The sequence below is a fragment of the Aptenodytes patagonicus genome, chromosome Z (genome assembly GCF_965638725.1).
Source record: "Aptenodytes patagonicus chromosome Z, bAptPat1.pri.cur, whole genome shotgun sequence".
In the NCBI taxonomy this organism is placed as follows: domain Eukaryota; kingdom Metazoa; phylum Chordata; class Aves; order Sphenisciformes; family Spheniscidae; genus Aptenodytes; species Aptenodytes patagonicus.
In genome coordinates, this window is record NC_134982.1 from 12,676,003 (window position 1) to 12,696,877 (window position 20,875).

At 46.0% G+C, this 20,875-nt stretch overlaps 2 protein-coding genes across 5 annotated transcripts in view; one reads left to right on the forward strand and one right to left on the reverse strand.

The window, feature by feature from the left end:
- Positions 1 to 763: 763 nt before the first annotated feature.
- On the forward strand, positions 764 to 1,357 carry LOC143173024 (phorbol-12-myristate-13-acetate-induced protein 1-like). The gene is made up of 2 exons (XM_076362981.1): positions 764 to 819; positions 1,157 to 1,357. Exons 1-2 carry the CDS (start codon positions 768 to 770, stop codon positions 1,267 to 1,269), a joined length of 165 nt encoding a protein of 54 aa, XP_076219096.1. The 5' UTR covers positions 764 to 767; the 3' UTR covers positions 1,270 to 1,357.
- An 11,097-nt stretch (positions 1,358 to 12,454) lies between these two features.
- Positions 12,455 to 20,875, reverse strand: part of PDZD2 (PDZ domain containing 2) — a 143,375-nt gene continuing 134,954 nt past the window's right edge. For all 4 annotated transcript variants that reach the window (XM_076361794.1, XM_076361793.1, XM_076361792.1 and 1 more), the window contains 3 exons: positions 20,562 to 20,832; positions 18,451 to 18,585; positions 12,455 to 17,047 (listed from right to left, as the gene is read on the reverse strand). In XM_076361794.1, the coding sequence (XP_076217909.1) occupies positions 16,881 to 17,047; positions 18,451 to 18,585; positions 20,562 to 20,832 (573 nt within the window). In that variant the 3' untranslated portion in view covers positions 12,455 to 16,880. The remainder of the gene's footprint in view (positions 17,048 to 18,450; positions 18,586 to 20,561; positions 20,833 to 20,875) is intronic.

Genomic DNA, 20,875 nt, shown 5'->3' on the forward strand with positions numbered 1-20,875 from the left:
GCCACAGGGAGGATCGAGCAGGAGGAGGGCAGCCGTAAGTCGGAAATGGCACATGATACGGGCCAGCTTGTTTCCCTATGGCTTGTTCGAGGACAAGGTCACCACCACCTTGAATAGTAACACAGCACTGTGTCAGAAGCATCTCCTGGTTAAGACAAACCCATCCCTCCATGTCTTCGTGCCCACCACAAGCACACCCCATCCCTCCACCTCTTCTTCCTCAGCACAAGCACAACCCTGTCCATCTCTCCTGGACCACCACCACAAGCACAGACCACCCTCCCATCTCTCCTTGCCTAGCGCAAGCCCACCCCACCCCTCCAGCTTTTCATGCCCAGAGGATGCAAACCCTATCCCTCCACCTCTCCTGGCCCACCACAAGCCCATCGCACGCCTCCATCTCCTCTTACCTAAGCACAGCACATCCCTCCACCTTTTCTCCCCCAAGCGCGCCCCATCCCTCCATCTCCTCCCGTTCCAGCACACCCCATCCCGCCATTCCTTTTCATCCCGCAGGGGAGCCGCTGTCCCCGGGGCCCGGCCCCCGCCCCCGCCCCGGCCCCCCGCCGCCCGGGGCGCGCTGCGGCATGTCGCCGCCTGCCTGCCCGCCCGGTGGCGGGGCAGGGGGGGGGGGGGGGGGATTCCCGCGCGCTTCCCCACGTCACGGCGCGGGAAAAGCCCCGCCGCTCTTAGGGCCGCGCTCCGCCCCGCCCGCCCGCATTCTGTTGCCGCCGCCGCGCCGTGCCGTGCCGTGCCCAGCCGCCGCGATGATGCCCGGCAGAACCCTGCGCAAGGCTGCGCCGCCCGCCGCTCCCGCAGGTACCGCAGGGCGAAGGGAGCGGGATGGGGGGGGGGGGGGGGGGCGCGGACGGAGGCTTCTCCGCCCGGGCCGCTGCTCCCTCCGGCTCCAGTAGCCGGGGCGGGCGCAGCGCCCGCCGCGCCGCGGGCGGCAGGATGCGGCTGCGGCCGCCCGTGTGAACGCGGTGGGGGTACAGCCGCTGCTCGTAGTGGGGTGGGGTGGAGTGGGGGGGGTGTTTAATATTGAGAAAATGAAAAAAAAAATTACAATATTGCCAAGATGTCATTAAAATTAAAAACAAACACGGGCGGGCAGGCGGCTGTGCGGGGGGCTGACGGCCGTGCGTGTGCCCTGCAGAGCGGGAGGTGGTGGCGGAGTGCGCCCTGCAGCTGCGCAGGATAGGCGACAAGTGGGACCTGCGGCAGAAGATCCTGAACCTGCTCACGAAGCTATTCTGCCCGGAAACGTGAGCTCCCCTCGGACACGGTGTGCTGAAAAGAAAGGGAAGACCTCGGCTTTGTGGATTTGGAACAAGAGACTTCACTGACACTGGGAGATGAAGAAAGCTCTTTGCGTTGTGTTTTACTGCCTGTAGCTGCTGACGGATGGCTGTCGCAACATGATTTCTTTGAGGAATGTTGCAGCAATATTGGCGTATAAATGCCAGGTGGGAAAAAAAAGATAGCAATGGGCAGAGCCCCTCGCCTCGCGATGGGGAGACTTGGGGCAAGACAGAACTTGCCCTTCAGGCTGGTCTGGGAAGACTTCCAGGAGCCTGGTTTCCCCAGTTGCCCTCTGGTCCTCGTGTCCCACAGCTACGTTTCACCGCAGAGCTTGGACCACCTTTGAGAAGAAGACAAATAAAGTCATTGTCTTGGAACATGGGGTCGTATATCACAAGGCAAAAGCCAGTTGCTTGATTTCTGACTGCTTTTGTTTTCTAAAGCATGGATTCTGCTGGACAGGAATCTGGTGGTGGGATTATTTCATTTGTTAATTAAACCACTGTCTTTATTGAAAGGTTATTTGTTACAGGATGTTGCTTTGTGGACTAAAAATTACAATTCTATGAATTAACACGATGTTGCATAGTTCTAGTCTATATTATATATAATGTATGTATTTGTGTATATATATTATATATATAAAAAATATAAATATGTGCACCCCATGTGTATGACATGAGTATTTCACAGACCTATTAATTGAATGCTACTTGTTTAGGCTCAAAATGTGGTATGAAAATATGTTCAAAACATGACATAAAAATACATTATATTAACTAGAAGAAAGCATAATGTTTTCTGATAATGAAATATATCATGCATCAGAGAGGGGAGCATACTTTAGTATAGCATTATATAAGACATATATATGAATGAATATATATTACACAAATACAGATATTGAGGTGTGTGTGGTGGAAGGATTCTTTCAATATTACAAAGAATTTCTTGAGAACAGTACAATACTGCTGTGTCTTTATAAGTAACAAAATAACTCTTCAATAGAAGTAGATCTTAAAGTTGAATCTAAGCTGAATCTCAAGTTTTCTTGAGAATGTTATTTATTCAAAGAAAGTTACTACCTCTCTTTGAAGAAATAATATCAATAAAATTGAATGTTACAGTCAGTACAGGAAAGTAGCCTTGGATTTCTGAATGTTTAATGATACTTACAAGTGAAGGTTCTTCCCTTGTACTTTATTTCCATTTCATTTCATGGTAACCTCATTTTGGTTTCAGAATGATGAAGCCACTGCAGCACGTCCAGTGGATTGTGATGCATTATGGCTATCTCACTGAAGGGTTATTACCCTTGGCTGGCTTCAGAGGAGCTGAATTAAGCACACCTTGATCGCCATCAAGGCAAACTAACTCTGCTAGTCAACTCATGTTGGACATGATCCTAAACAGTATTTTTTCATGGGTGCAAGCTAGCAAGAAAATGGCTGAAGCTGATCATGTTTGTAGCTACCTCTTAGGTCAACGGTCAGTGTTCCTTCTCTTAACTAACCTTGTATGTAAGTACATTTGCATCATGTAAGGCTGTATAGTTGCACTTTCTGAATTCTGGGTCTGTTCAAACTGCATTTTTTCCTGCTTTGTAGTGAATTCTTGTTTGTATTTATAATGAATTTTTCAGTTAGCTCTCCTGACTTTGCCTTTGCAAAATGGTCACAACCAACTGTATATGGCTGTTACTTGTTATCACTGATTTCACTAAGCAGAAGCTGACTGACTTTGCCTGCTTTCTACACGGAGGATTTAACCCCATCCCAGTGGCGTTATTGGGAGCTTTGCCATTGGCTTGAGCCACATGCATGGTTCCCTCCTCTTCTAAGTCAGCTAATACCTTTCCAGTGAGAACGTGTTTCAAGAGTAGTTGTTATTCGTCTTAGTACTGCAAAGTAACGTGTTTTGCTGATATGGACAGAGGTCAGTTTTTCAGGTATTAAAAAGTAAATGCAGAGTTTTTGCTAGGCCAAACGCCAGCTCCCAGGCTAGTGCCGCGTGCAAGTTGGCAAAGCTGTTCGTCAAAGGCAACCCTGTCTTCAATAGAAGGGCTGCCGCTGTATGTCCTGGGCTTGGTGGAATCTTGGAGTCTTCATTATGGACACTAAACAATGACTGTGCCTGCCTGGGACTCTCAGGAAAATTCATCATTACCATTTGCATTAGTAGCTGAAATGTGTTCGAATAAAAGTGTTCTGCTCAATGTATGCTGCTTCGAAATTCAATAGGAAACAAGGTGCGGGCTTCATAGAGCCTGCCCAATTCTTCAGGCTGTAGCACACACGATTGTTATGAAAAAAAAGCATCCCCATAATTCATTGTCATGGGGATATCTGAGTTAAGTATTAGCACAGTATTCTTCTGTCTAGATCTGCAAAGACTCTTTGCTTTTTATGAAACTTTTTTAATGTTTCTCTGAGCATTGTCAAGAGCGCCAGCATTCACCGGGAGCTCGGGAAAGAGACCTAGATCTAAGCGATCAGTGCCAGTATATAAGCAAGCGCTTGCTGATGTCCTCCCTAGGATTCCTTTTGTTACTTCTGCAAAGGATCTGCTATATGACTGTATCAACATGATTTTGTTTTTCTTAAGGCCTACTCTGGATATGGGCCAGATGCTTTGCTGTATGCCCCATGCATGTATGTCTTGAATTCTTGCTGAGATAATAAATACAAAGCGTTTGCGAAATGAGTCTCTCTCATTTGAGAAAAATGAGTCGTCGTTATAACTCAGGGTTTTTTTTCAGATTCTGAATGCGTGATCGTATTATACAAATTCCTTCCATACTTCCAAGTCAGCGGGCACACACTAGGGCAACGGCAGAGTACCAGTAGGTATGCATTGGGAGATTAGGCTTTTACTTCTGTCTTTAAGAGGAACAAGACATAACCATATCCTTGAACTTCAAAATGGGAAACTGAGACACCTATTCTAGTATTTTTTAGTAACTACTGCCCGCAGAGTAGTTGGGTGGTGTCAGGGGCTCCATTACCTCTACCAGAGGTGTTGCAGCTTTGAGGAAGAGTCCCTGGGGATCAGTGAAGGATAGAATCCAAGGGTTTTGTCTCGGATGCAGGCAGAAAGGAATACAGCGTTTCACCAAGATCAGATTTTGACTTTCTCCAAAGTTTGAAGCTGGAGTTTTGGAAAAGGGGGAAATGATACTGCTTACCGCAAGGCAATAGCAAAGGAATAGTGCAGAGCTTATTCTTCCTCCCTAAAGCTGGGACCCAAAGATGTGTCTGTGGAGAGGAGAGCCCGAGATCCTCACCTGCTACACCATGCACATAGCAGGCCTTCCCCCTGACTCATCGTGCTGCTTCTCCCCAGCTTCAGGGGCAGGGAGCGCCATGCCTGGGGCATGTGTTCCCAGTACAAGCAGGACTAAGAGCTTCCTGGCTGAAGGCTCTGGTTTCTAGTAAACAAGAAAAAACGAAGGGAAGCAGTTCCCTGTCCTTTCTCAGTTAGCCACTAGCAGAGGCTTGGAGGAACTTTACTTCAGGAGGCATCAGCAAAGCAGTCCTGAGAAGGCCCATCAGCCCGATGCCAAGTGCTACCATAGGTGCTGCACAGTGCATTTTTGCACAGCCCCACCAGCAAATTACACTTGTAGGACTCGTCAGCCTTGTGAAACATCCAGACACCCTCACCCACTGCCTGCCAGAACCTGGCCCCTCTGCAGCCAGGTCACCACCAGAGCACAGTGCTTGTGACCTGCTCCTCCCTAAAGGGCAGGGGAAAAAAAAATCCCATCACTGGGGAATGGCATCGCTGTCTGAAGGCGCCTGACTCACACGCAAGCACCTGATATCAAAAAACCAAACCAAACCCAGCTGCCGAAGCAAACTGCTGGAGTTGCCGCCCCATAGCACTCTCCATTAACCACGGCCCGTGGGCACCTGCCAGAGCAGCAAGTGCAGCCTCAGGTCGCATTCGCACTGTGCTTGCCCAGGCGAAAACCAGTCCGGTGTCCTTGGCCAGCTCATGCTCTTACACCTGAGACTGGATGCACATGTGGTATTTCCTCAACAAATTGCTAGACAACAGACAACACCTCCCTCCTTCCCTCTCCCCCCTGCAGGATGTTTTTTTAAGTCATCTGAAAAACAATGTCTCATATGCTGCTCATTATTTTTAGCACGTGCTGCTGGAAAGGACTAATTTTATCATTTTCCTCCCGTTGACACGAGATGGTGTGAGGGCATGACGTGCATCCATAGAGGTGCAAGGAGGCCGGACAGGAAGGGCTGGGGATATGATGTGTCGACTTTCGGTCTGACAGGGTTTTCCATGAAGTAGGTAACTGTCTGACGGCGGGACTGTCAGTGAGCAATAGTTCCAAAAGCTGTTACAGCTGTAAACAAGGGTCTTTACCCAAGTGCGTCACTCTGTTGCCTGGATGATGGCATAAGAAACCGGCCACGCCAAGGCTACCCTCCCTTCTCACGCATGGTCTCTTTCCAATGCAAATCTCACCAGTCCGCAAGCCCTCCGAAAGCATGGAGGCAGATGTCACTCCTTTAGCAACAGGAGATATCTCATGAAATGGCAGTGACCTCAAATTATTCCAGCCATTTCATCTTACGGGGGCTTTGGCATCATTCCCTTCTCTGCAGGAAAGGACGGCGGGAGCACCACTTGGCTCAGCTCCTCCGTGCTGCTGCCACTGCTTGAAGGGCCAAGGCACCTTTCTTCAGGGGACAATCCAGCTGCAAACCTCGGAAGAAACCAGTTACCTTCAGCAACAGTGGGTAAGGCTGGCGAACAGGACGCCAGCACCCTTGCGTTACCACCATGACACTGTTGCAGTGCCCACCTGGGGGGCTCAGAGCAGAGGATGGCCCTGGGATGGTGCTCATCAAATGGACTTTTGTGCCTTTCAGGTTTTGCCTGCGTTATCATGCTCTGCCCAGGTCAAGGTACCATGTTTGCGCCTCCTCCCTCAGCTCCGGGATCCAAGCCGGGATTGCAGCCACCTTTGTCACCTGCTGCGTGGCAGCAATTAAGGGCACATTTCTGCTTGTACCTTCCCCTTCGTGCTCCCGAAAGGGATGTGACCGAGCCGTGACAACGGCACGAGGCCACATTCAGGACCCTCCTGCCCAGAATCAGGAATTAGGGAGGTAATTTTTGGCAACAGCAGCTGGGCTTTTCCCAGTGCTACCATGGTGTCCACAGCATGTCAAGGAAATGGCTTTGCCAGGTAGGGAAAAAATCCAAGCAACTACAGCTTCAGGTAACTTGTTTGCTCAGCACAACGATATCAGACTGATTCAGCTGCATGGTGAGGTGAGGCCAGCGCATACAGGACTATCAATGGAAAGGCAAAAAGGTTCTGGTTTTAGTATCGGCTAACTTCAGAAAATACCCTGGCTGCTGGGAAACATCCTTCTAGTCACAGGTTTACACACCGCAGGATGGGAGGGCAACTCCTTGTTTGGGGAAAGGATGTTTACTTGCATCAAATGTTCTTTCTTATGATCGTTAAATGAGAGGGATTTTATATTTTTAAAGGAAAAAAGCTTTAGAAATTATTGCAATCATAATTAATTTGTGAAGTCTTTTAGCTGAGTCAAGTGCTTTGAGGAACACAACTACATGGCAAGAGCAAGACATGGTTGGCTTTTTCGGGAAAGGCAAAGTCTAAAATGGGCTTTTGCTAAGGGCCCGTGATAACAGTCTGGTTTCAGCCAGCCTTGACAAGGAGAAACGACCCAAACTCTTTTACCAGAAGCAGTGGGCGTCAGCCCTAGATAATGCAGCACCACTTGCTTTCCAGGCACTTATTCATACGGGGGTGCTGAATAACACAGCATCACTTGCTTTCCAGGCACTTACTGATACAGGGGTTCTGGACACAGGGTGGAGGTGCTGCAAGAGCGCTTATATGACCCAATATTGCAAAGGAAAGGAAAAAACAAAAGCATCAAACTGCTGGACCAAAGCTTTGAATCTCCCAGCCCAGGTCAAGGGGAGGGCAAGGGGCTGGCAGCGCAGAGGCAGCAGGGTGGACCTGCCCCCCGCAGTGATGGCTGGCTCTGGGGCTGAGCCTGCATGGCCCTGGGCACCGAGAAGTGCAGCTCAGGGCCATGGCCTGGGGAGGTTTTGCTTCCCCGTGTCATCGCAGTCACATACTGCCCTGCGGCGTCACTTCCCTGCGTGCACAGGCATCGCGCTCAGCCACTGCATGCCCTGCTCCTGCCCAGCCACTGGCTCCAGAGAGGACCACGGGCAACCTCCTCCCCGGGGGCTCTCCTTCACACCACCCCTGTGTGGGGACAGAGACAGCAACCATCAGCCTTTGGTCAAATGTGATAAAGTGGCAGTTTTGACACATTCCAGGAAATACAGATGAGGTTTTGGAGCCATAAACAGCCACACCAGAGACACATGGACCCTATTTGGACATTAAGTTGTGTTGAGTGATGCTAACAGGGAACAGGAGAGTGGCGAACACATAAAAAATGAGAAATAAACCAGAACTTTTCAGGTAGAATGATAAACCTGATTGCAAACAACAAAGTAGGTGTCTCTACTTACCTCATTTAGATCTGAGCTCTGTATGTTAGCGATACGGGAATAAAAAAAGCCGTCCCCGAAATTGCAAACTTCTCATGCCTTTTGTGCCAAGTTCCCCATTTGCCCATGCCTCAAGGCCTTCAGAAAAAGCCCAGTCCCTGAAACACAGCTGAATTAGTGTTGTGGTTTAACCCGGCAGGCAGCTAAACACCACACAGCTGTTCGCTCACTCCCCCCCTGCAGTGGGATGGGGAGAGAATCGGGGGGAAAAAAGTAAAATTCATGAGTTGAGATAAAGACAGTTTAATAGGACAGAAAAGGAAGGGAAAATAATAATACTATTGATAAAAGAATATACAAAATAAGTGATGCACAATGCAATTGCTCACCACCTGCTGACTGATGTCCAGCCAGTGCCTGAGGAGTGGTGACAGCCCCCTGGCTAACTCCCCCTGGTTTATATACTGAGCATGACATCACACGGAATGGAATATCCCTTTGGCCAGTTTGGGTCAGCTGTCCTGGCTGTGCCCCCTCCCAGCTTCTCTCTGGCAGGGCATGAGAAGCTGAAAAGTCCTTGACTTAGTGTAAGCACGACTTAGCAACAATTAAAACATTGGTGTGTTACCAACATTATTCTCATACTAAATCCAAAACACAGCACTGTACCAGAATCATAGAATCATAGAATCATTAAGGTTGGAAGAGACCTCTAAGATCATCGAGTCCAACCGTCGACCCAACACCACCATGCCCACTAAACCATGTCCCTAAGCGCCTCATCTACACGTCTTTTAAATACCTCCAGGGATGGGGACTCAACCACTTCCCTGGGCAGCCTCTTCCAATGTTTAACCACTCTTTCAGTAAAGAAATTTTTCCTCACATCCAATCTAAACCTCCCCTGGCACAACTTGAGGCCATTTCCTCTCGTCCTATCACTTGTTACTTGGGAGAAGAGACCGACACCCACCTCGCTACAACCTCCTTTCAGGGAGTTGTAGAGAGCAATGAGGTCTCCCCTCAGCCTCCTTTTCTCCAGGCTAAACAACCCCAGTTCCCTCAGCCGCTCCTCAGAAGACTTGTTCTCCAGACCCCTCACCAGCCTCGTTGCCCTTCTCTGGACACGCTCCAGCACCTCAACGTCCTTCTTGTAGTGAGGGGCCCAAAACTGAACACAGTATTCGAAGTGCAGCCTCACCAGTGCCGAGTACAGGGGCACGATCGCTTCCCTGCTCCTGCTGGCCACACTATTCCTGATACAGGCCAGGATGCCATTGGCCTTCTTGGCTGCCTGGGCACACTGCCGGCTCATGTTCAGCCGGCTGTTGACCAACACCCCCAGGTCCTTTTCCGCCAGGCAGCTTTCCAGCCACTCTTCCCCAAGCCGGCAGCGTTGCATTGAGTTGTTGTGGCCAAAGTGCAGGACCCGACACTTGGCCTTGTTGAACCTCATACAGTTGGCCTGGGCCCATCGATCCAGCCTGTCCAGGTCCCTCTGCAGAGCCTTCCTACCCTCGAGCAGATCAACACTCCCGCCCAACTTGGTGTTGTCTGCAAACTTACTGAGGGTGCACTCAATCCCCCCATCCAGATCATCGATAAAGATATTGAACAAGACCGGCCCCAAAACTGAGCCCTGGGGAACACTGCTCGTGACCAGCTGCCAGCTGGATGTAACTCCATTCACCACAACTCTCTGGGCCCGGCTGTCCAGCCAGTTTTTGACCCAGCGCAGAGTACACCTGTCTAAGCCATGAGCCGCCAGCTTCTCGAGGAGAATGCTGTGGGAGACAGTGTCAAAGGCCTTACTGAAGTCCAGGTAGACCACATCCACAGCCTTTCCCTCATCCACCAGGCGGGTCACCTGGTCATAGAAGGAGATCAGGTTGGTCAAGCAGGACCTGCCTCTCATGAACCCGTGCTGGCTGGGCCTGATCCCCTGGTTGTCCTGCACATGCCTTGTGAGCGCCCTCGAGATGAACCGCTCCATAATCTTCCCCGGCACCGAGGTCAGACCGACAGGCCTGTAGTTCCCCGGATCCTCCTTCTGGCCCTTCTTGTAGATGGGCGTCACATTGGCAAGCCTCCAGTCGTCCGGGACCTCCCTCGTTAACCAGGACTGCTGATAAATGATGGAGAGCGGCTTGGTGAGCACCTCCGCCAGCTCCCTCAGCACTCTCGGGTGGATCCCATCCGGCCCCATAGACTTGTGAGTGTCCAGGTGGTGCAGCAGGTCGTTGACTGCTTCCTCTTGGATTATGGGGGGTTCATCCTGCTCACCGTCCCTGTCCTCCAGCTCAGGGGGCTGAGTACCCTGAGGATAACTGGTCTGCCTGTTAAAGACTGAGGCAAAGAAGGCATTGAGTACCTCAGCCTTTTCCTCATCCTTGGTGACAATGTTCCCCCCCCCCATCCAATAAAGGATGGAGATTCTCCTTGGCTCTCTTCTTATCATTAATATATTTGTAAAAACATTTTTTGTTGTCTCTAATGACAGCAGCCAGATTGCGTTCTAGCGGGGCTTTTGCTTTTCTCATTTCCTCTCTACGTGACCTAACGAGATCCCTGTACTCTTCTTGAGTTGCCAGCTAGTAGGAATAAAATTAACTCTATCCCAGCTGAAACCAGGACAGTTAGGTAAAACTTAAATGTAATTTTCTGCCACTTCATATGTCTTAGCGGATCAATGAAGTTGCATGTACTAATCCATTTATGGATTAAGTCCATTGTATCTTCTCTCTTTTGTATTCCTCTTTACTTAGTCACTGTCTGGGGCAATTAAGATTTTAACTAAGACGTGCAAGACTGATCTTTTAAGAGCCAGGCTGCTCTGAGGCTTGAGCCCTGTTGATCCCCAGCTCATGCCATGTGTTAGGAGAAAGTGGGAGAAGGACAGACAGGAGGATGGATACAGAGGAGTCACCGAAAGAAGGGCTGGGCTGTCCTAGCACTGAGGACAGCAGGGGAGAGGGGAAAGCAGAGGAGATCTTCATGGCTAAAAACGTCTTTTTGCTTTTCCCCATACAGCCCCTGGGGGAGAAGCCAGACTCCAGCCAGTGATAGATGTGCCAGAGCAAGCTCGAGGGGGCTGCTGTGCTACCCCACACCTCCCCGTCCATCCCCTTCCCACGCTACTAGTTTTATGCCTTGCACAATCTCATCTGCGCAACAACACAGGCTCTGTAGCGTCCCTCATCATGGCTGTTTGCAAGGGAGAGGGACATGGGGAAAAAGGGTCCCAATGCAGACGGGGGACTGGGATACCACTCCTCCTTTTCCCCTCCAGCCTGGGAAAGGGTCCCGGCACCCATGGAGCAGGCTGGGAGCCTGACGCGCCGGCCTTTCCCGCAGGGTGATTCAGCAGAAACACCGGGGCAGAAGCTCCTCACGTGACTTTTGCTCACTTGCACCCTTGTGGCGCAGCACCCAGAGAAGGAAACCAAAAGCAAACACAGCGGCTTTTGGGGCAGAAGCCCGGAGACAAGGGAAATGCCATCCACGCCACTGGCACGGGAAAGTAAATGCCTTCCTCCCCTCGCAGAAAAGCCCACCCAGCCCTTTCAGGCAGCACCGTGCACCGGAGGAAATGGTGAGGTTTGCAAGGCATGGCAGGAGAGACGCAGGTGAGCACAATGTGTGCACTGAGAACACAGGACTGCGCTGTGGCGTGAGCCAGGTGGGAGTTTCCAGCCGCACTGCTGCTGCAAGTGCCCAACCCAGCACTCAAACACGGAGCAATGCACACGGGCTTGCAATGTGGATATAAACTCTTAACTCACAAGCTCCTTCCTCCAGCTCAGCCCAGCCCACAGTGACTATCTGACATGTCTGTGTGCTGCCAGGCAGCACAGGATTTTGGGCACCTCTGGCATTCCCCATGTCAGAGCAGCTGAGGGAAGGGCGTCTGGACTGCGCCTTCTGGGCCGACTCATCTTTCTGGGAGGCAGGCTTGCTTCGAGCTGCCATGCAGCGATGGTGAAGCCAGCTGTCTCTGTAAGAAGGTGGACCACTTGATGCAAACTTTCCCAGTTTGGAGGTTGTGGCGTCCACCTCCCACTATGAGCTCCACTGCAGCTCCACTCCATCCACAGAGAGCTTACCTCCAGCCCAGCACACACCGCCAGCTCACCGGGATTTTGGAGGGGAGTTTATCCCCAGGGTAGGTGGAAGACAACAACAAATACGAGTTGTCTAGGACATAGTTGTATATACATATTCCCTATGCATACAACCCATTCTCCTACAGCCCAGGGGCTGGGCAGGAGGCACAGTTTATAGGCAACGTGCTCCAGAGACTGCTGCTCTTAATGAAAACTCTAGATTTCACCTTTGCCCTCTGCATTTTCCTTGCACAGGGGCAGGAAAAAACAGAGCACATCTTCCAAGACACCAAAGCAGGTCCTATAGAACACCTTCTAACACTTCTTAAATGCTTTAATCCTCTTCACGCTGAATGACAGCTCTTAGAGGGCGGTGTTTTACTTCTTGCTTAGATGCACATCTGGACAGCATTAACACTTGGTCCTTGACTGTGCTCTCCAGGACAACCTTGTCCTTGGAATGCAAGTTCCAACTGTGGACCAGACTTTAGCATAACAGAAATAAGTATCTAGAGGAGTACTAAGGATACCATTTATTTTCAAAATCACTAAAAACCCCGAACAAAACAGTTTATGGCGATACAGATTTACATAACAGAGACAGCAAATTGAAAAATGTACAATCTATTTCATGTTATTGCACTCACTTTTTTATAATATACAAGGCATATTAAACAGTTTTCATTAAAAGAAGTTTTATTTATATAAATAAAAGTGTAAATATACAGTATCATACAAGTGTATCAGCCTAACACACAAAACCTACCTAGAGTGGGATCCCAATTTCTCACACGATCTAGTCTACTCCTCATCAATATTTCCACATATACATTTACATACCCTAAATGTAGAAGCAGGTAAACATTCCCATCTGGGAATAGTTCCTTCAGATTTTGACAAGAACCATTGCAGAACATTAACTAGGGTTAATTTTAAGTGAGGGTCGTTAGAAAATATGAGTCACTCAACAGTTCATTAATACTTACCTGCCCTTGTATTTATTTTTTTTTTAGCAAGAAAATGATCAGATGTTGCTCCCTCTGTAATTTAGGCCTAATCTCACAGTTTTTAATACAGATGCACTCCCCACAGAAGCTGGAAAGAGCTCCCAGGTACAAAAGGCTGCAGAATATGCAATGGCAGTATTGCACCAGAGCCCACTCTCATATTCAGGACGTGCACCCTGAGCTGCCCCAGGCCTGGAAGCGGCAAAGCCCTCCACCAGGCCTTCCCCATCTAGGAGCAAATTCACCTTATCTGGAATGCCTTCAGATCCCTGGTGAAGCGTTGTGTACCCAGTCCATAATTTCATCCTGATTTTTTGGTATTCCAACATGCAGCTGCAAGTCTCTGGAGAGTCACCACTCTCCTAGAGCTTGGCCAACCCTCCAGCACGGCAAAGAATCACCGTGGGGACCGATATGCAAACAGCAAGGCCAAAAATGCTCGTGAACCTACGGAATACTGATGAACTAATGCAATGCCGTCTGTCATTTTGGTGCAGCCAGGTGCGTAACCAAAGATTCACTACATCTGTTTGGTCTACCCATCCTGCTTGTAATAAAGCAGACCCATGTTGCATAAATCCTGGGGCTTTTATGGGGAATGTCACCCCAATAGAGACATCGGGAAATGCTACTCTAACCGTTATCAACACTGGTAGCATCAGTAAAGATGTTTCTTGCTCTTTCACAAAAAAAAAAAAAAAGTATTTTCAGGAACATAAACAATCAGAGTTAAATACTATTCTTTTTCTTGCTGTAATGTTAGTAGAGGAGTGTATCATTCTACTCATCGTAACTATCAGACTTAAAATATTAAACCTATCTTTTAAATTATAGCTACTACTGAATATCCCCACACACAAATATCCCCATCTTTTTGCTGTTACTCAGCCAACACATATCTACGTGCAAAGCAGACCTATGTTGCATAAATCCTGGGGCTTTTATGGGGAATGTCACCCCAATAGAGACATCAGGAAATGCTACTCTAACCATATCAACACTGGTAGCATCAGTAAAGATGTTTCTTGCTCTTTCACAAAAAAAAAAAAGTATTTTCAGGAACATAAACAATCAGAGTTAAACACTATTCTTTTTCTTGCTGTAATGTTAGTAGAGGAGTGTATCATTCTACTCATTGTAACTATCAGACTTAAAACATTAAACCTATCTTTTAAATTATAGCTACTACTGAATATCCCCATACACAAATATCCCCATCTTTTTGCTGTTACTCAGCCAACACATATCTACGTGCATGTAAAATAAAATACTGAACAGTATTCGATTACTGAAAAATGAAAGCCTTCTAAATCACTCACAATGAACAGTACCTGCAAATAAGCATCTGAAAATATTCACCACGTATCATCTTAAGACACCTCAAATTAAGTTTAATTTACAATACGAAGATTTTACCTTTGAGCTCACACCGGTTTAGGAGTGAGGGAGACATACGCCCTCCTGCATTGGAACCTCCAAAATTTTAAACTATGGACTGAAAAAAAATGCCATTTCCTAAAACACAACTGTGATTTACCACATTAAAGTAGCAAAAAGTCAGTACTGCACTTGTACGTATTATACGTATACAGGTATGTATTCACTACGCTGCATTAAATTCCACATGCATTTTATGTATCTATTATACACGCTATTACAGTCAGATTTTGGTCATTCCTGAACAAGGCCTCACCATTTAATTGCCACTGCCAAATGCCTTCTCCCAGTTTTTCAGCAAATATGCAGGGGTAACCTGTTTTATCCCAGCACAGGCCTGCAACCTCAGTGTGGTCCTCTGACCGCAAGTGCTGCATCCTCCGGAAGCCTCTCCCCACCACGGAGGTGCCTGGAGGCAAGGACCAGTCCCGACAGAGCAGCTGAGCTTCGGGGTCACAGGGGACGCAACCCCACAGTCATTTCACAGCACTGAACCTGAATTAGTTTCAACAGAAATCCTGCAGGCAAAGCAGCTGTAGGACTACGTACAGTATTGGCTTTCCTGTAACCAAAAGCTGCATCTCTCCCTGGATTCACATGCTAATACATCACTGAAAAAGAATTCAACCTATTCATTTTTAGGCAAACATTGCACAGCTTTTCTGCTTGCCTTGTCTCGGGTTGCCTCACAGAACTGAATTTTCCTCTGCACATCACGAGCTGCAGTCTAATGAAGCTGTCACAGAAATGAACCAAACTGAGTGCTCCACTAACCTGGAAGCAATTGCTCCAAGCACGGCTGAAGAAATGTAAATGAACTGAACTATAGTATGATCTTGGGGTAGGGCCAAGCGACAAGCCCAGACCTTTTTGTAACAGCTACACAGTGTCTTGGCTCACTATAAACGTAGGCAGCGCTTCAGATTTGGACCGGCTGTAGGCTAAGAGCTCTTCGCCCTGGGCATGTTGGCTGCAAGCGGTCTTCAGCCTCATGTGACAAACAACCTGAGCACTCTGGAACAACCAACTTGTTCTCAGCTGATAAGGACACTGGCCCATTTCCTCCTGTATCTCTCTTATGTTGTTTAGCTATCCCAGATGTAGGAAGAAAAATAACAGAGTCTAATCTCTTGCACCCATACACTCTCCTCCCAACACAGCAGACTATAAATAACACTCAGCAGCATGGCGGCCCGCTACCGATACCTCTACTGTGACTAGAGGTGAGAAAATCCAAACTAAGCACCCGCGGTATTGCAACCCTTTCAGTTTTGCTGTATCTAACACCACGGTTTCTCCCATCTACACTGTTTTCAGTTTCACCATCCAGAACCCTCAGCATCAGCCTGTTCCTGACACAGCTGGGCACACTTGTATCTTCCACACACATCCTCACCCACTCTCACACAAGCAAAAGTAAATACTGGGCAGGAGAAAACAAAAAGAGCGATTAAAAGCCACCACAAATATGGCCAGTTCAGATTTAATCTGTTATAATCCACTTCCTTAGACCACCATTTTCCAGTCTGAGTGTTTCAAGTTGGGCAGCCTTAAACCTCTTGCAGCCAAATAAAAGCAGCCTGGCTTTTAGATGTACTTAGCGATCGCTGAAGTCTGTGGGATCTGCAAGCACTCAGCACCTGAAATTATCCCCCTTTTAAAAATATATATATTTTAAAGGTGCCTAACATTAGAAGCCTAAATCTGAAAATTCAGACCCCAATTTTTATCGCTCCCATTTTAATCACAACTAACAACTCAGTCTACGCCTTGGTGGACAACCACCTATTATTTGGACATGATTTTCTTGCTCACAGATTTCTACCACATTAATGCCAAGTGCTTTCAGATACAAGTTGCATCTAAGAGCAGATTCAGTTGTGGTGGATGCTGAGTTAGTTCATCAGTTTTAAAAGGATTTTTCAGCTTTGCAATAAAATGCTCATGTTTTAGGCATAAAAGTTGTGCAAAATTATACTCTCGTCATGCATTTTTAGCAAAACTGCACTTAGAAGAATAAAGTGAGATTGTTCCAGACATTCTCTTATTACAACAAAAAAGGACCAGACCCTAAGTAAGTGCCCTGAAGTCTTATTACAGCTAAGTGATACAGTACAGTCTAAATACCCATCCTTGTCAACAGGATGGCAACCAACAAGTTATATTCCCAACGCTCTGCAGATACTAAAAATATCAGGGACAGGCACAGTGTTATTTATTTCAGACAAAATACTTTAAACCAAACCCAGGAGAGGTCTTGAAGTTCCATTAAAACTGCCACATAATACAAAAACGTCTCTAACATTTGGCTTCCTTCATCCTCGATAATTAGGTGAGATTTTATGATGCTCATCACATGCTTGCTCAGTGGTTCTCCAAGGTTCTTAGCACCTCCCTGTAGAGCATTAAGACACTTCTGTGTGGCTTTAGAAACAAAGACAGCTTCTAGCCAGTTTTAAATGTTTCATCTTAGCAAGTGTGATTAGATGTAGTGCTTCCATCATACTGAAGTTCTGTGTTTTCTGATTAGTAACTGAACAGGGCCCTCTGGCACAGATTTAATAATGTTCCAGGCATCGTAATGCATGAGGCCAAGTAATGATTTTCCACTAACAGCAATTATTTCATCTCCAGTTTCTATGTTTCCAGATTGCTCCGCAGCACCACCTAGGAGCAAAAGGGGAAAAAAGTCAGTGTAAAAAAAAAAGTAAACCCACAAAAATTTTCTTTCCACCACGATGAACAGCAAATAAACCATTTTTTCCAACAGTGGCAATTTTAGTACAAGTCACTTATGTTCAGCTCAGCTCTAGCAATCTACCCCAGGCCACATCTCACCGAAAATGTTATTTTAACCAAGATAAATCCTTGTTCTCAGAAAAAAAATGTCTGTTTTTGAAGGAAGCAGCATGAGTGCATGAAATATGCTGTACGTTATCTCTGTAGCTGTAAGAAAACCTGGTTGTATGTGGCATGGATGTATTTTCTCAAGCAGAATTTTAACATGGTAATAAGCAGATACTGCAGTAGATGTAAAACCCAGATAACAGGGATGGATAAATCAAACATGGGTAGCAAACTTCGGGCAAACACACGAGACACAGAAACAGCTCCTAGGGAGGGGTACACCCTTCACTGATGATGAAAGTTTGTTTTCTGTAATGATTATTTAACTAACATCAGCCATCACGGGGAGGGGAAGGGAAAAGGACTGTATCTAAGGATATAAATTAATGAGCTCAAAAATTAAACATGCTCTTGACCCTCAGAATCAATTTCTAAAGTGGGGAAAACAAACACACACACAGAAATTGATAAACAATTCAGGAAATACAAGTTTGATTTTCTTCCTTGATGAGAGAATAAACCATTGAAAAGTAATCCTGTAAAAATGCTGCACACCTGCAACTTCATTGAGAGTTTCAGCTTCCTTTAGAAAGTGCCATGTTTTTCACTAAACTGAATCCCAGACTAAGACATATTAAAATCACAGTATAGTTGTGGGATTGGTTTCCTTTCTATACACAGTTCATATAAGTTTAACTACCTGCTGACAAACAAAGCATCCAAGAGTGGCAGTTTTTGAATACAAACATCACATATTCTTGGTGAAAGCTAATACTGATATCTAACAAAAAAAAAAAAACCAGACAAAAAAAAAGGTAAAATTAATAATTGGGTATAATGCAGGACGGTGCTTTGGAACCACACTGATTACCTGCACTGTGCTTCTCTCAGAAAAGAGAATTAGTTAAGGCATGAACTTCTCAAACCGTTACATACGATATTGCTGCTGTAAATTAATGTCTAGAATAGCGGACAAGCCCAGGAGTGAACTGCATCATATTTAGTAAATCAGACTGCTCCACAAACATTTACTAGCAGATGCAATCCCTAGCCATTCCCAGGTGTGTATTTTTAATGACCACTTTGGCTAGTAAGTGGTAATAAACGAGGGCCACAAAAACCACCCTTGCTTCAAAAAAAAAAAATTGAGTCCAAGAATTAAAACATCTGCACAATGCCCAAAAAGGAAAACTGGGATAATATCAACTGCATGCTTGTAGTACCTTTAAATATTCTTTTTACAAGCAAGGGCCTGTCTCCAGCAATGGAAGCTTTTCCACCATCAAGACTGAATCCCAAGCCAGCAGAGGTTTTCAATAATTCAACACAGATGACATCATTCATATCCAGGTTTGGATCTGTGACAGAATATACACAGCATCTTGTTATGCAGTTAACAGTAAATTGCAAGTTGTGTTTGGCTGGTTTTGTTTTTGCTGCAGTGACAAAGCAATTCAGAGTTCAGTTCATATTCAGACTAGAACATGTGGTCACCCAGTTTCTCAGAAGTGAACGTGTATTATTGCAGCTGTGAAGGTGAGACAGTACAAAATGCACTTATGCACAGAGACATTGTCATTTTGCATGTTAAACAAAAACCTGCCAAGGCATTTTTTTTTTTTGGCAAAATTAACACTTACAAAACTTAGCAAAGACTCTAAACATCAACAAAATAACTGAAAAATTACAAAAAATAGTGAGTGAAGAGCATTTCTTTTTTCTTTCATTTGTTCCCACTTGCTTATCCAATGAGCCACATCTTTTTACATAACAGTAATGAATGAAACATTACATTAAACAAACATGTTTCATCCTCTTAAGGAAATGTCTGTACTCACTCACTAGTGTGAATAACTGTTTCTGGTCTCATATCTATGGAAATAACCATAATTAACTGTAGGTGCATCCTGCCTCCTACATAGCAGATATTTTTAGAATGCAATATTGCTGTAGCTGACATAAATATGATTTTGCTTAGGAGGAAATAAATCTACAATTTTGGAAAACAGGACCCTCTTTGCCCTATGTGAATGTAAAAATTATGCAGTCCGCATTATCACAAATTACTGCTACTGTTATCTCAAACAACTTTAAATGTTATCTAAAACATTTTAAGATGTGCTTTGCCTTGCAGGATGGAATTATATTCTTAATAACCCAATACTATGTTGTTTATGAGATAATGTTGCCCCCTAGTGCCTGCACCCAGCAGATATTCTGCATTTGCCAATGTGCAGGATGCAGGGAGTTTAGGGTAGAAAGGGATTCTGAAGTAATTACATATATTATATCCATGGGAGCAATTCCAGAAAGGCCGATCCATTCATTTACAGAGTGCTTCTTATTTCTTTTAAGCTGTATTACAAAGCTGTACTATAAAACCCAGTGAAAGCATAAAACAATAAAAACTGCTGCAGGAAAAAAAAAACCCAAAACAGTAATGATTACAGCCAGCGGGTTAAAAAGGGGTGAGTGTCAGCTCCACGTCCTGGTTTTGGGGTGGTCTGAGCTGAGTGCCTGGTATTGGAAGCCGCATCACCAAATCTCTCAGCAATAAACTGTAACCACTGCCCACTCCCTCCCAGGGACACTGCAGCAGTGCAGGGCTGAAGCAGGTCATCCCCCTGCTCCTGAAGCAGCAGCAGACAGACGGGTACTAAAGGGTTTTGTGTCTTAATTCTATAAAAAAATTTGAGAACTGTTTGTAACACCCCAAGTGCAGCCTTCACACCGAAATGCTGTCTTGTTCCCAAACAGGAACTTAACCATTCCACTGATACGTTTCCACTTAAACCATTTATCCCTGTTTCCTATGGGATGGCCGACTTGGATTTGTGTTAGCTCCATTTACTGTAATATCAAAATCATTTTTTCTATGTTTTTGGTAGAAACAGTATGAAATCTGCTATTACAAAGAGCAAGTTCAGTCCCTATGCATAACAAACTGCAGGGCTTGGGGTTTTCTTTGAGGTTGGGGTTTTTTTGGTTTTTTTTTTTTTGGGTTGTTTGCTTTCTTGCACTGACTACTGTTATTACTTAAAAGCAGTTTATCCTGGATTGAAAGAATATGTGGAATCACTAACTTTAGTAGAAATTGGATTAGGCCCTAAATGTCCTTCTAAGTTTCTGCCTAGTTATGATATTTATTAAAAAAAAAACAAAACCAAACTACGTTTAGGCTCCAAAGAGAACAAATAAAATTTGAAGGTAATTTCATTTGCTCCCTTCAATTACGTAAGGCACAGACACTTTTAATCTATAACACTTGGACATTTTTCCCTTCAGTCTGCTCTGCAATGGAATCCTTCCAACTGTTCTTGGACAAAGATCATACCTGTTCCTATTTCCATGGAAACATCCTTTCCAGACCTCACACATTTTCTGCCAGTAGCGGATATCTCAAGTCTGGAGGAATTGGTTGCTTTGTCTTTTTCCTTCTGGATGACAATGACCGCATATTTGTATAGTCTTGCCTGATGAAGAGCATTCAGGACATCCCCATGGACTGAGCTCACAAGAGACTTGCTATTGATTGATAGAACAAGATCTCCTCGATGAATAGTCCCTTCTTGAGATGCCACTCCCTTTGAAAACACTCTGTGGACCTACAAGAAAGATTTTAACTTAAGGATGCTTTAACCTCATGAC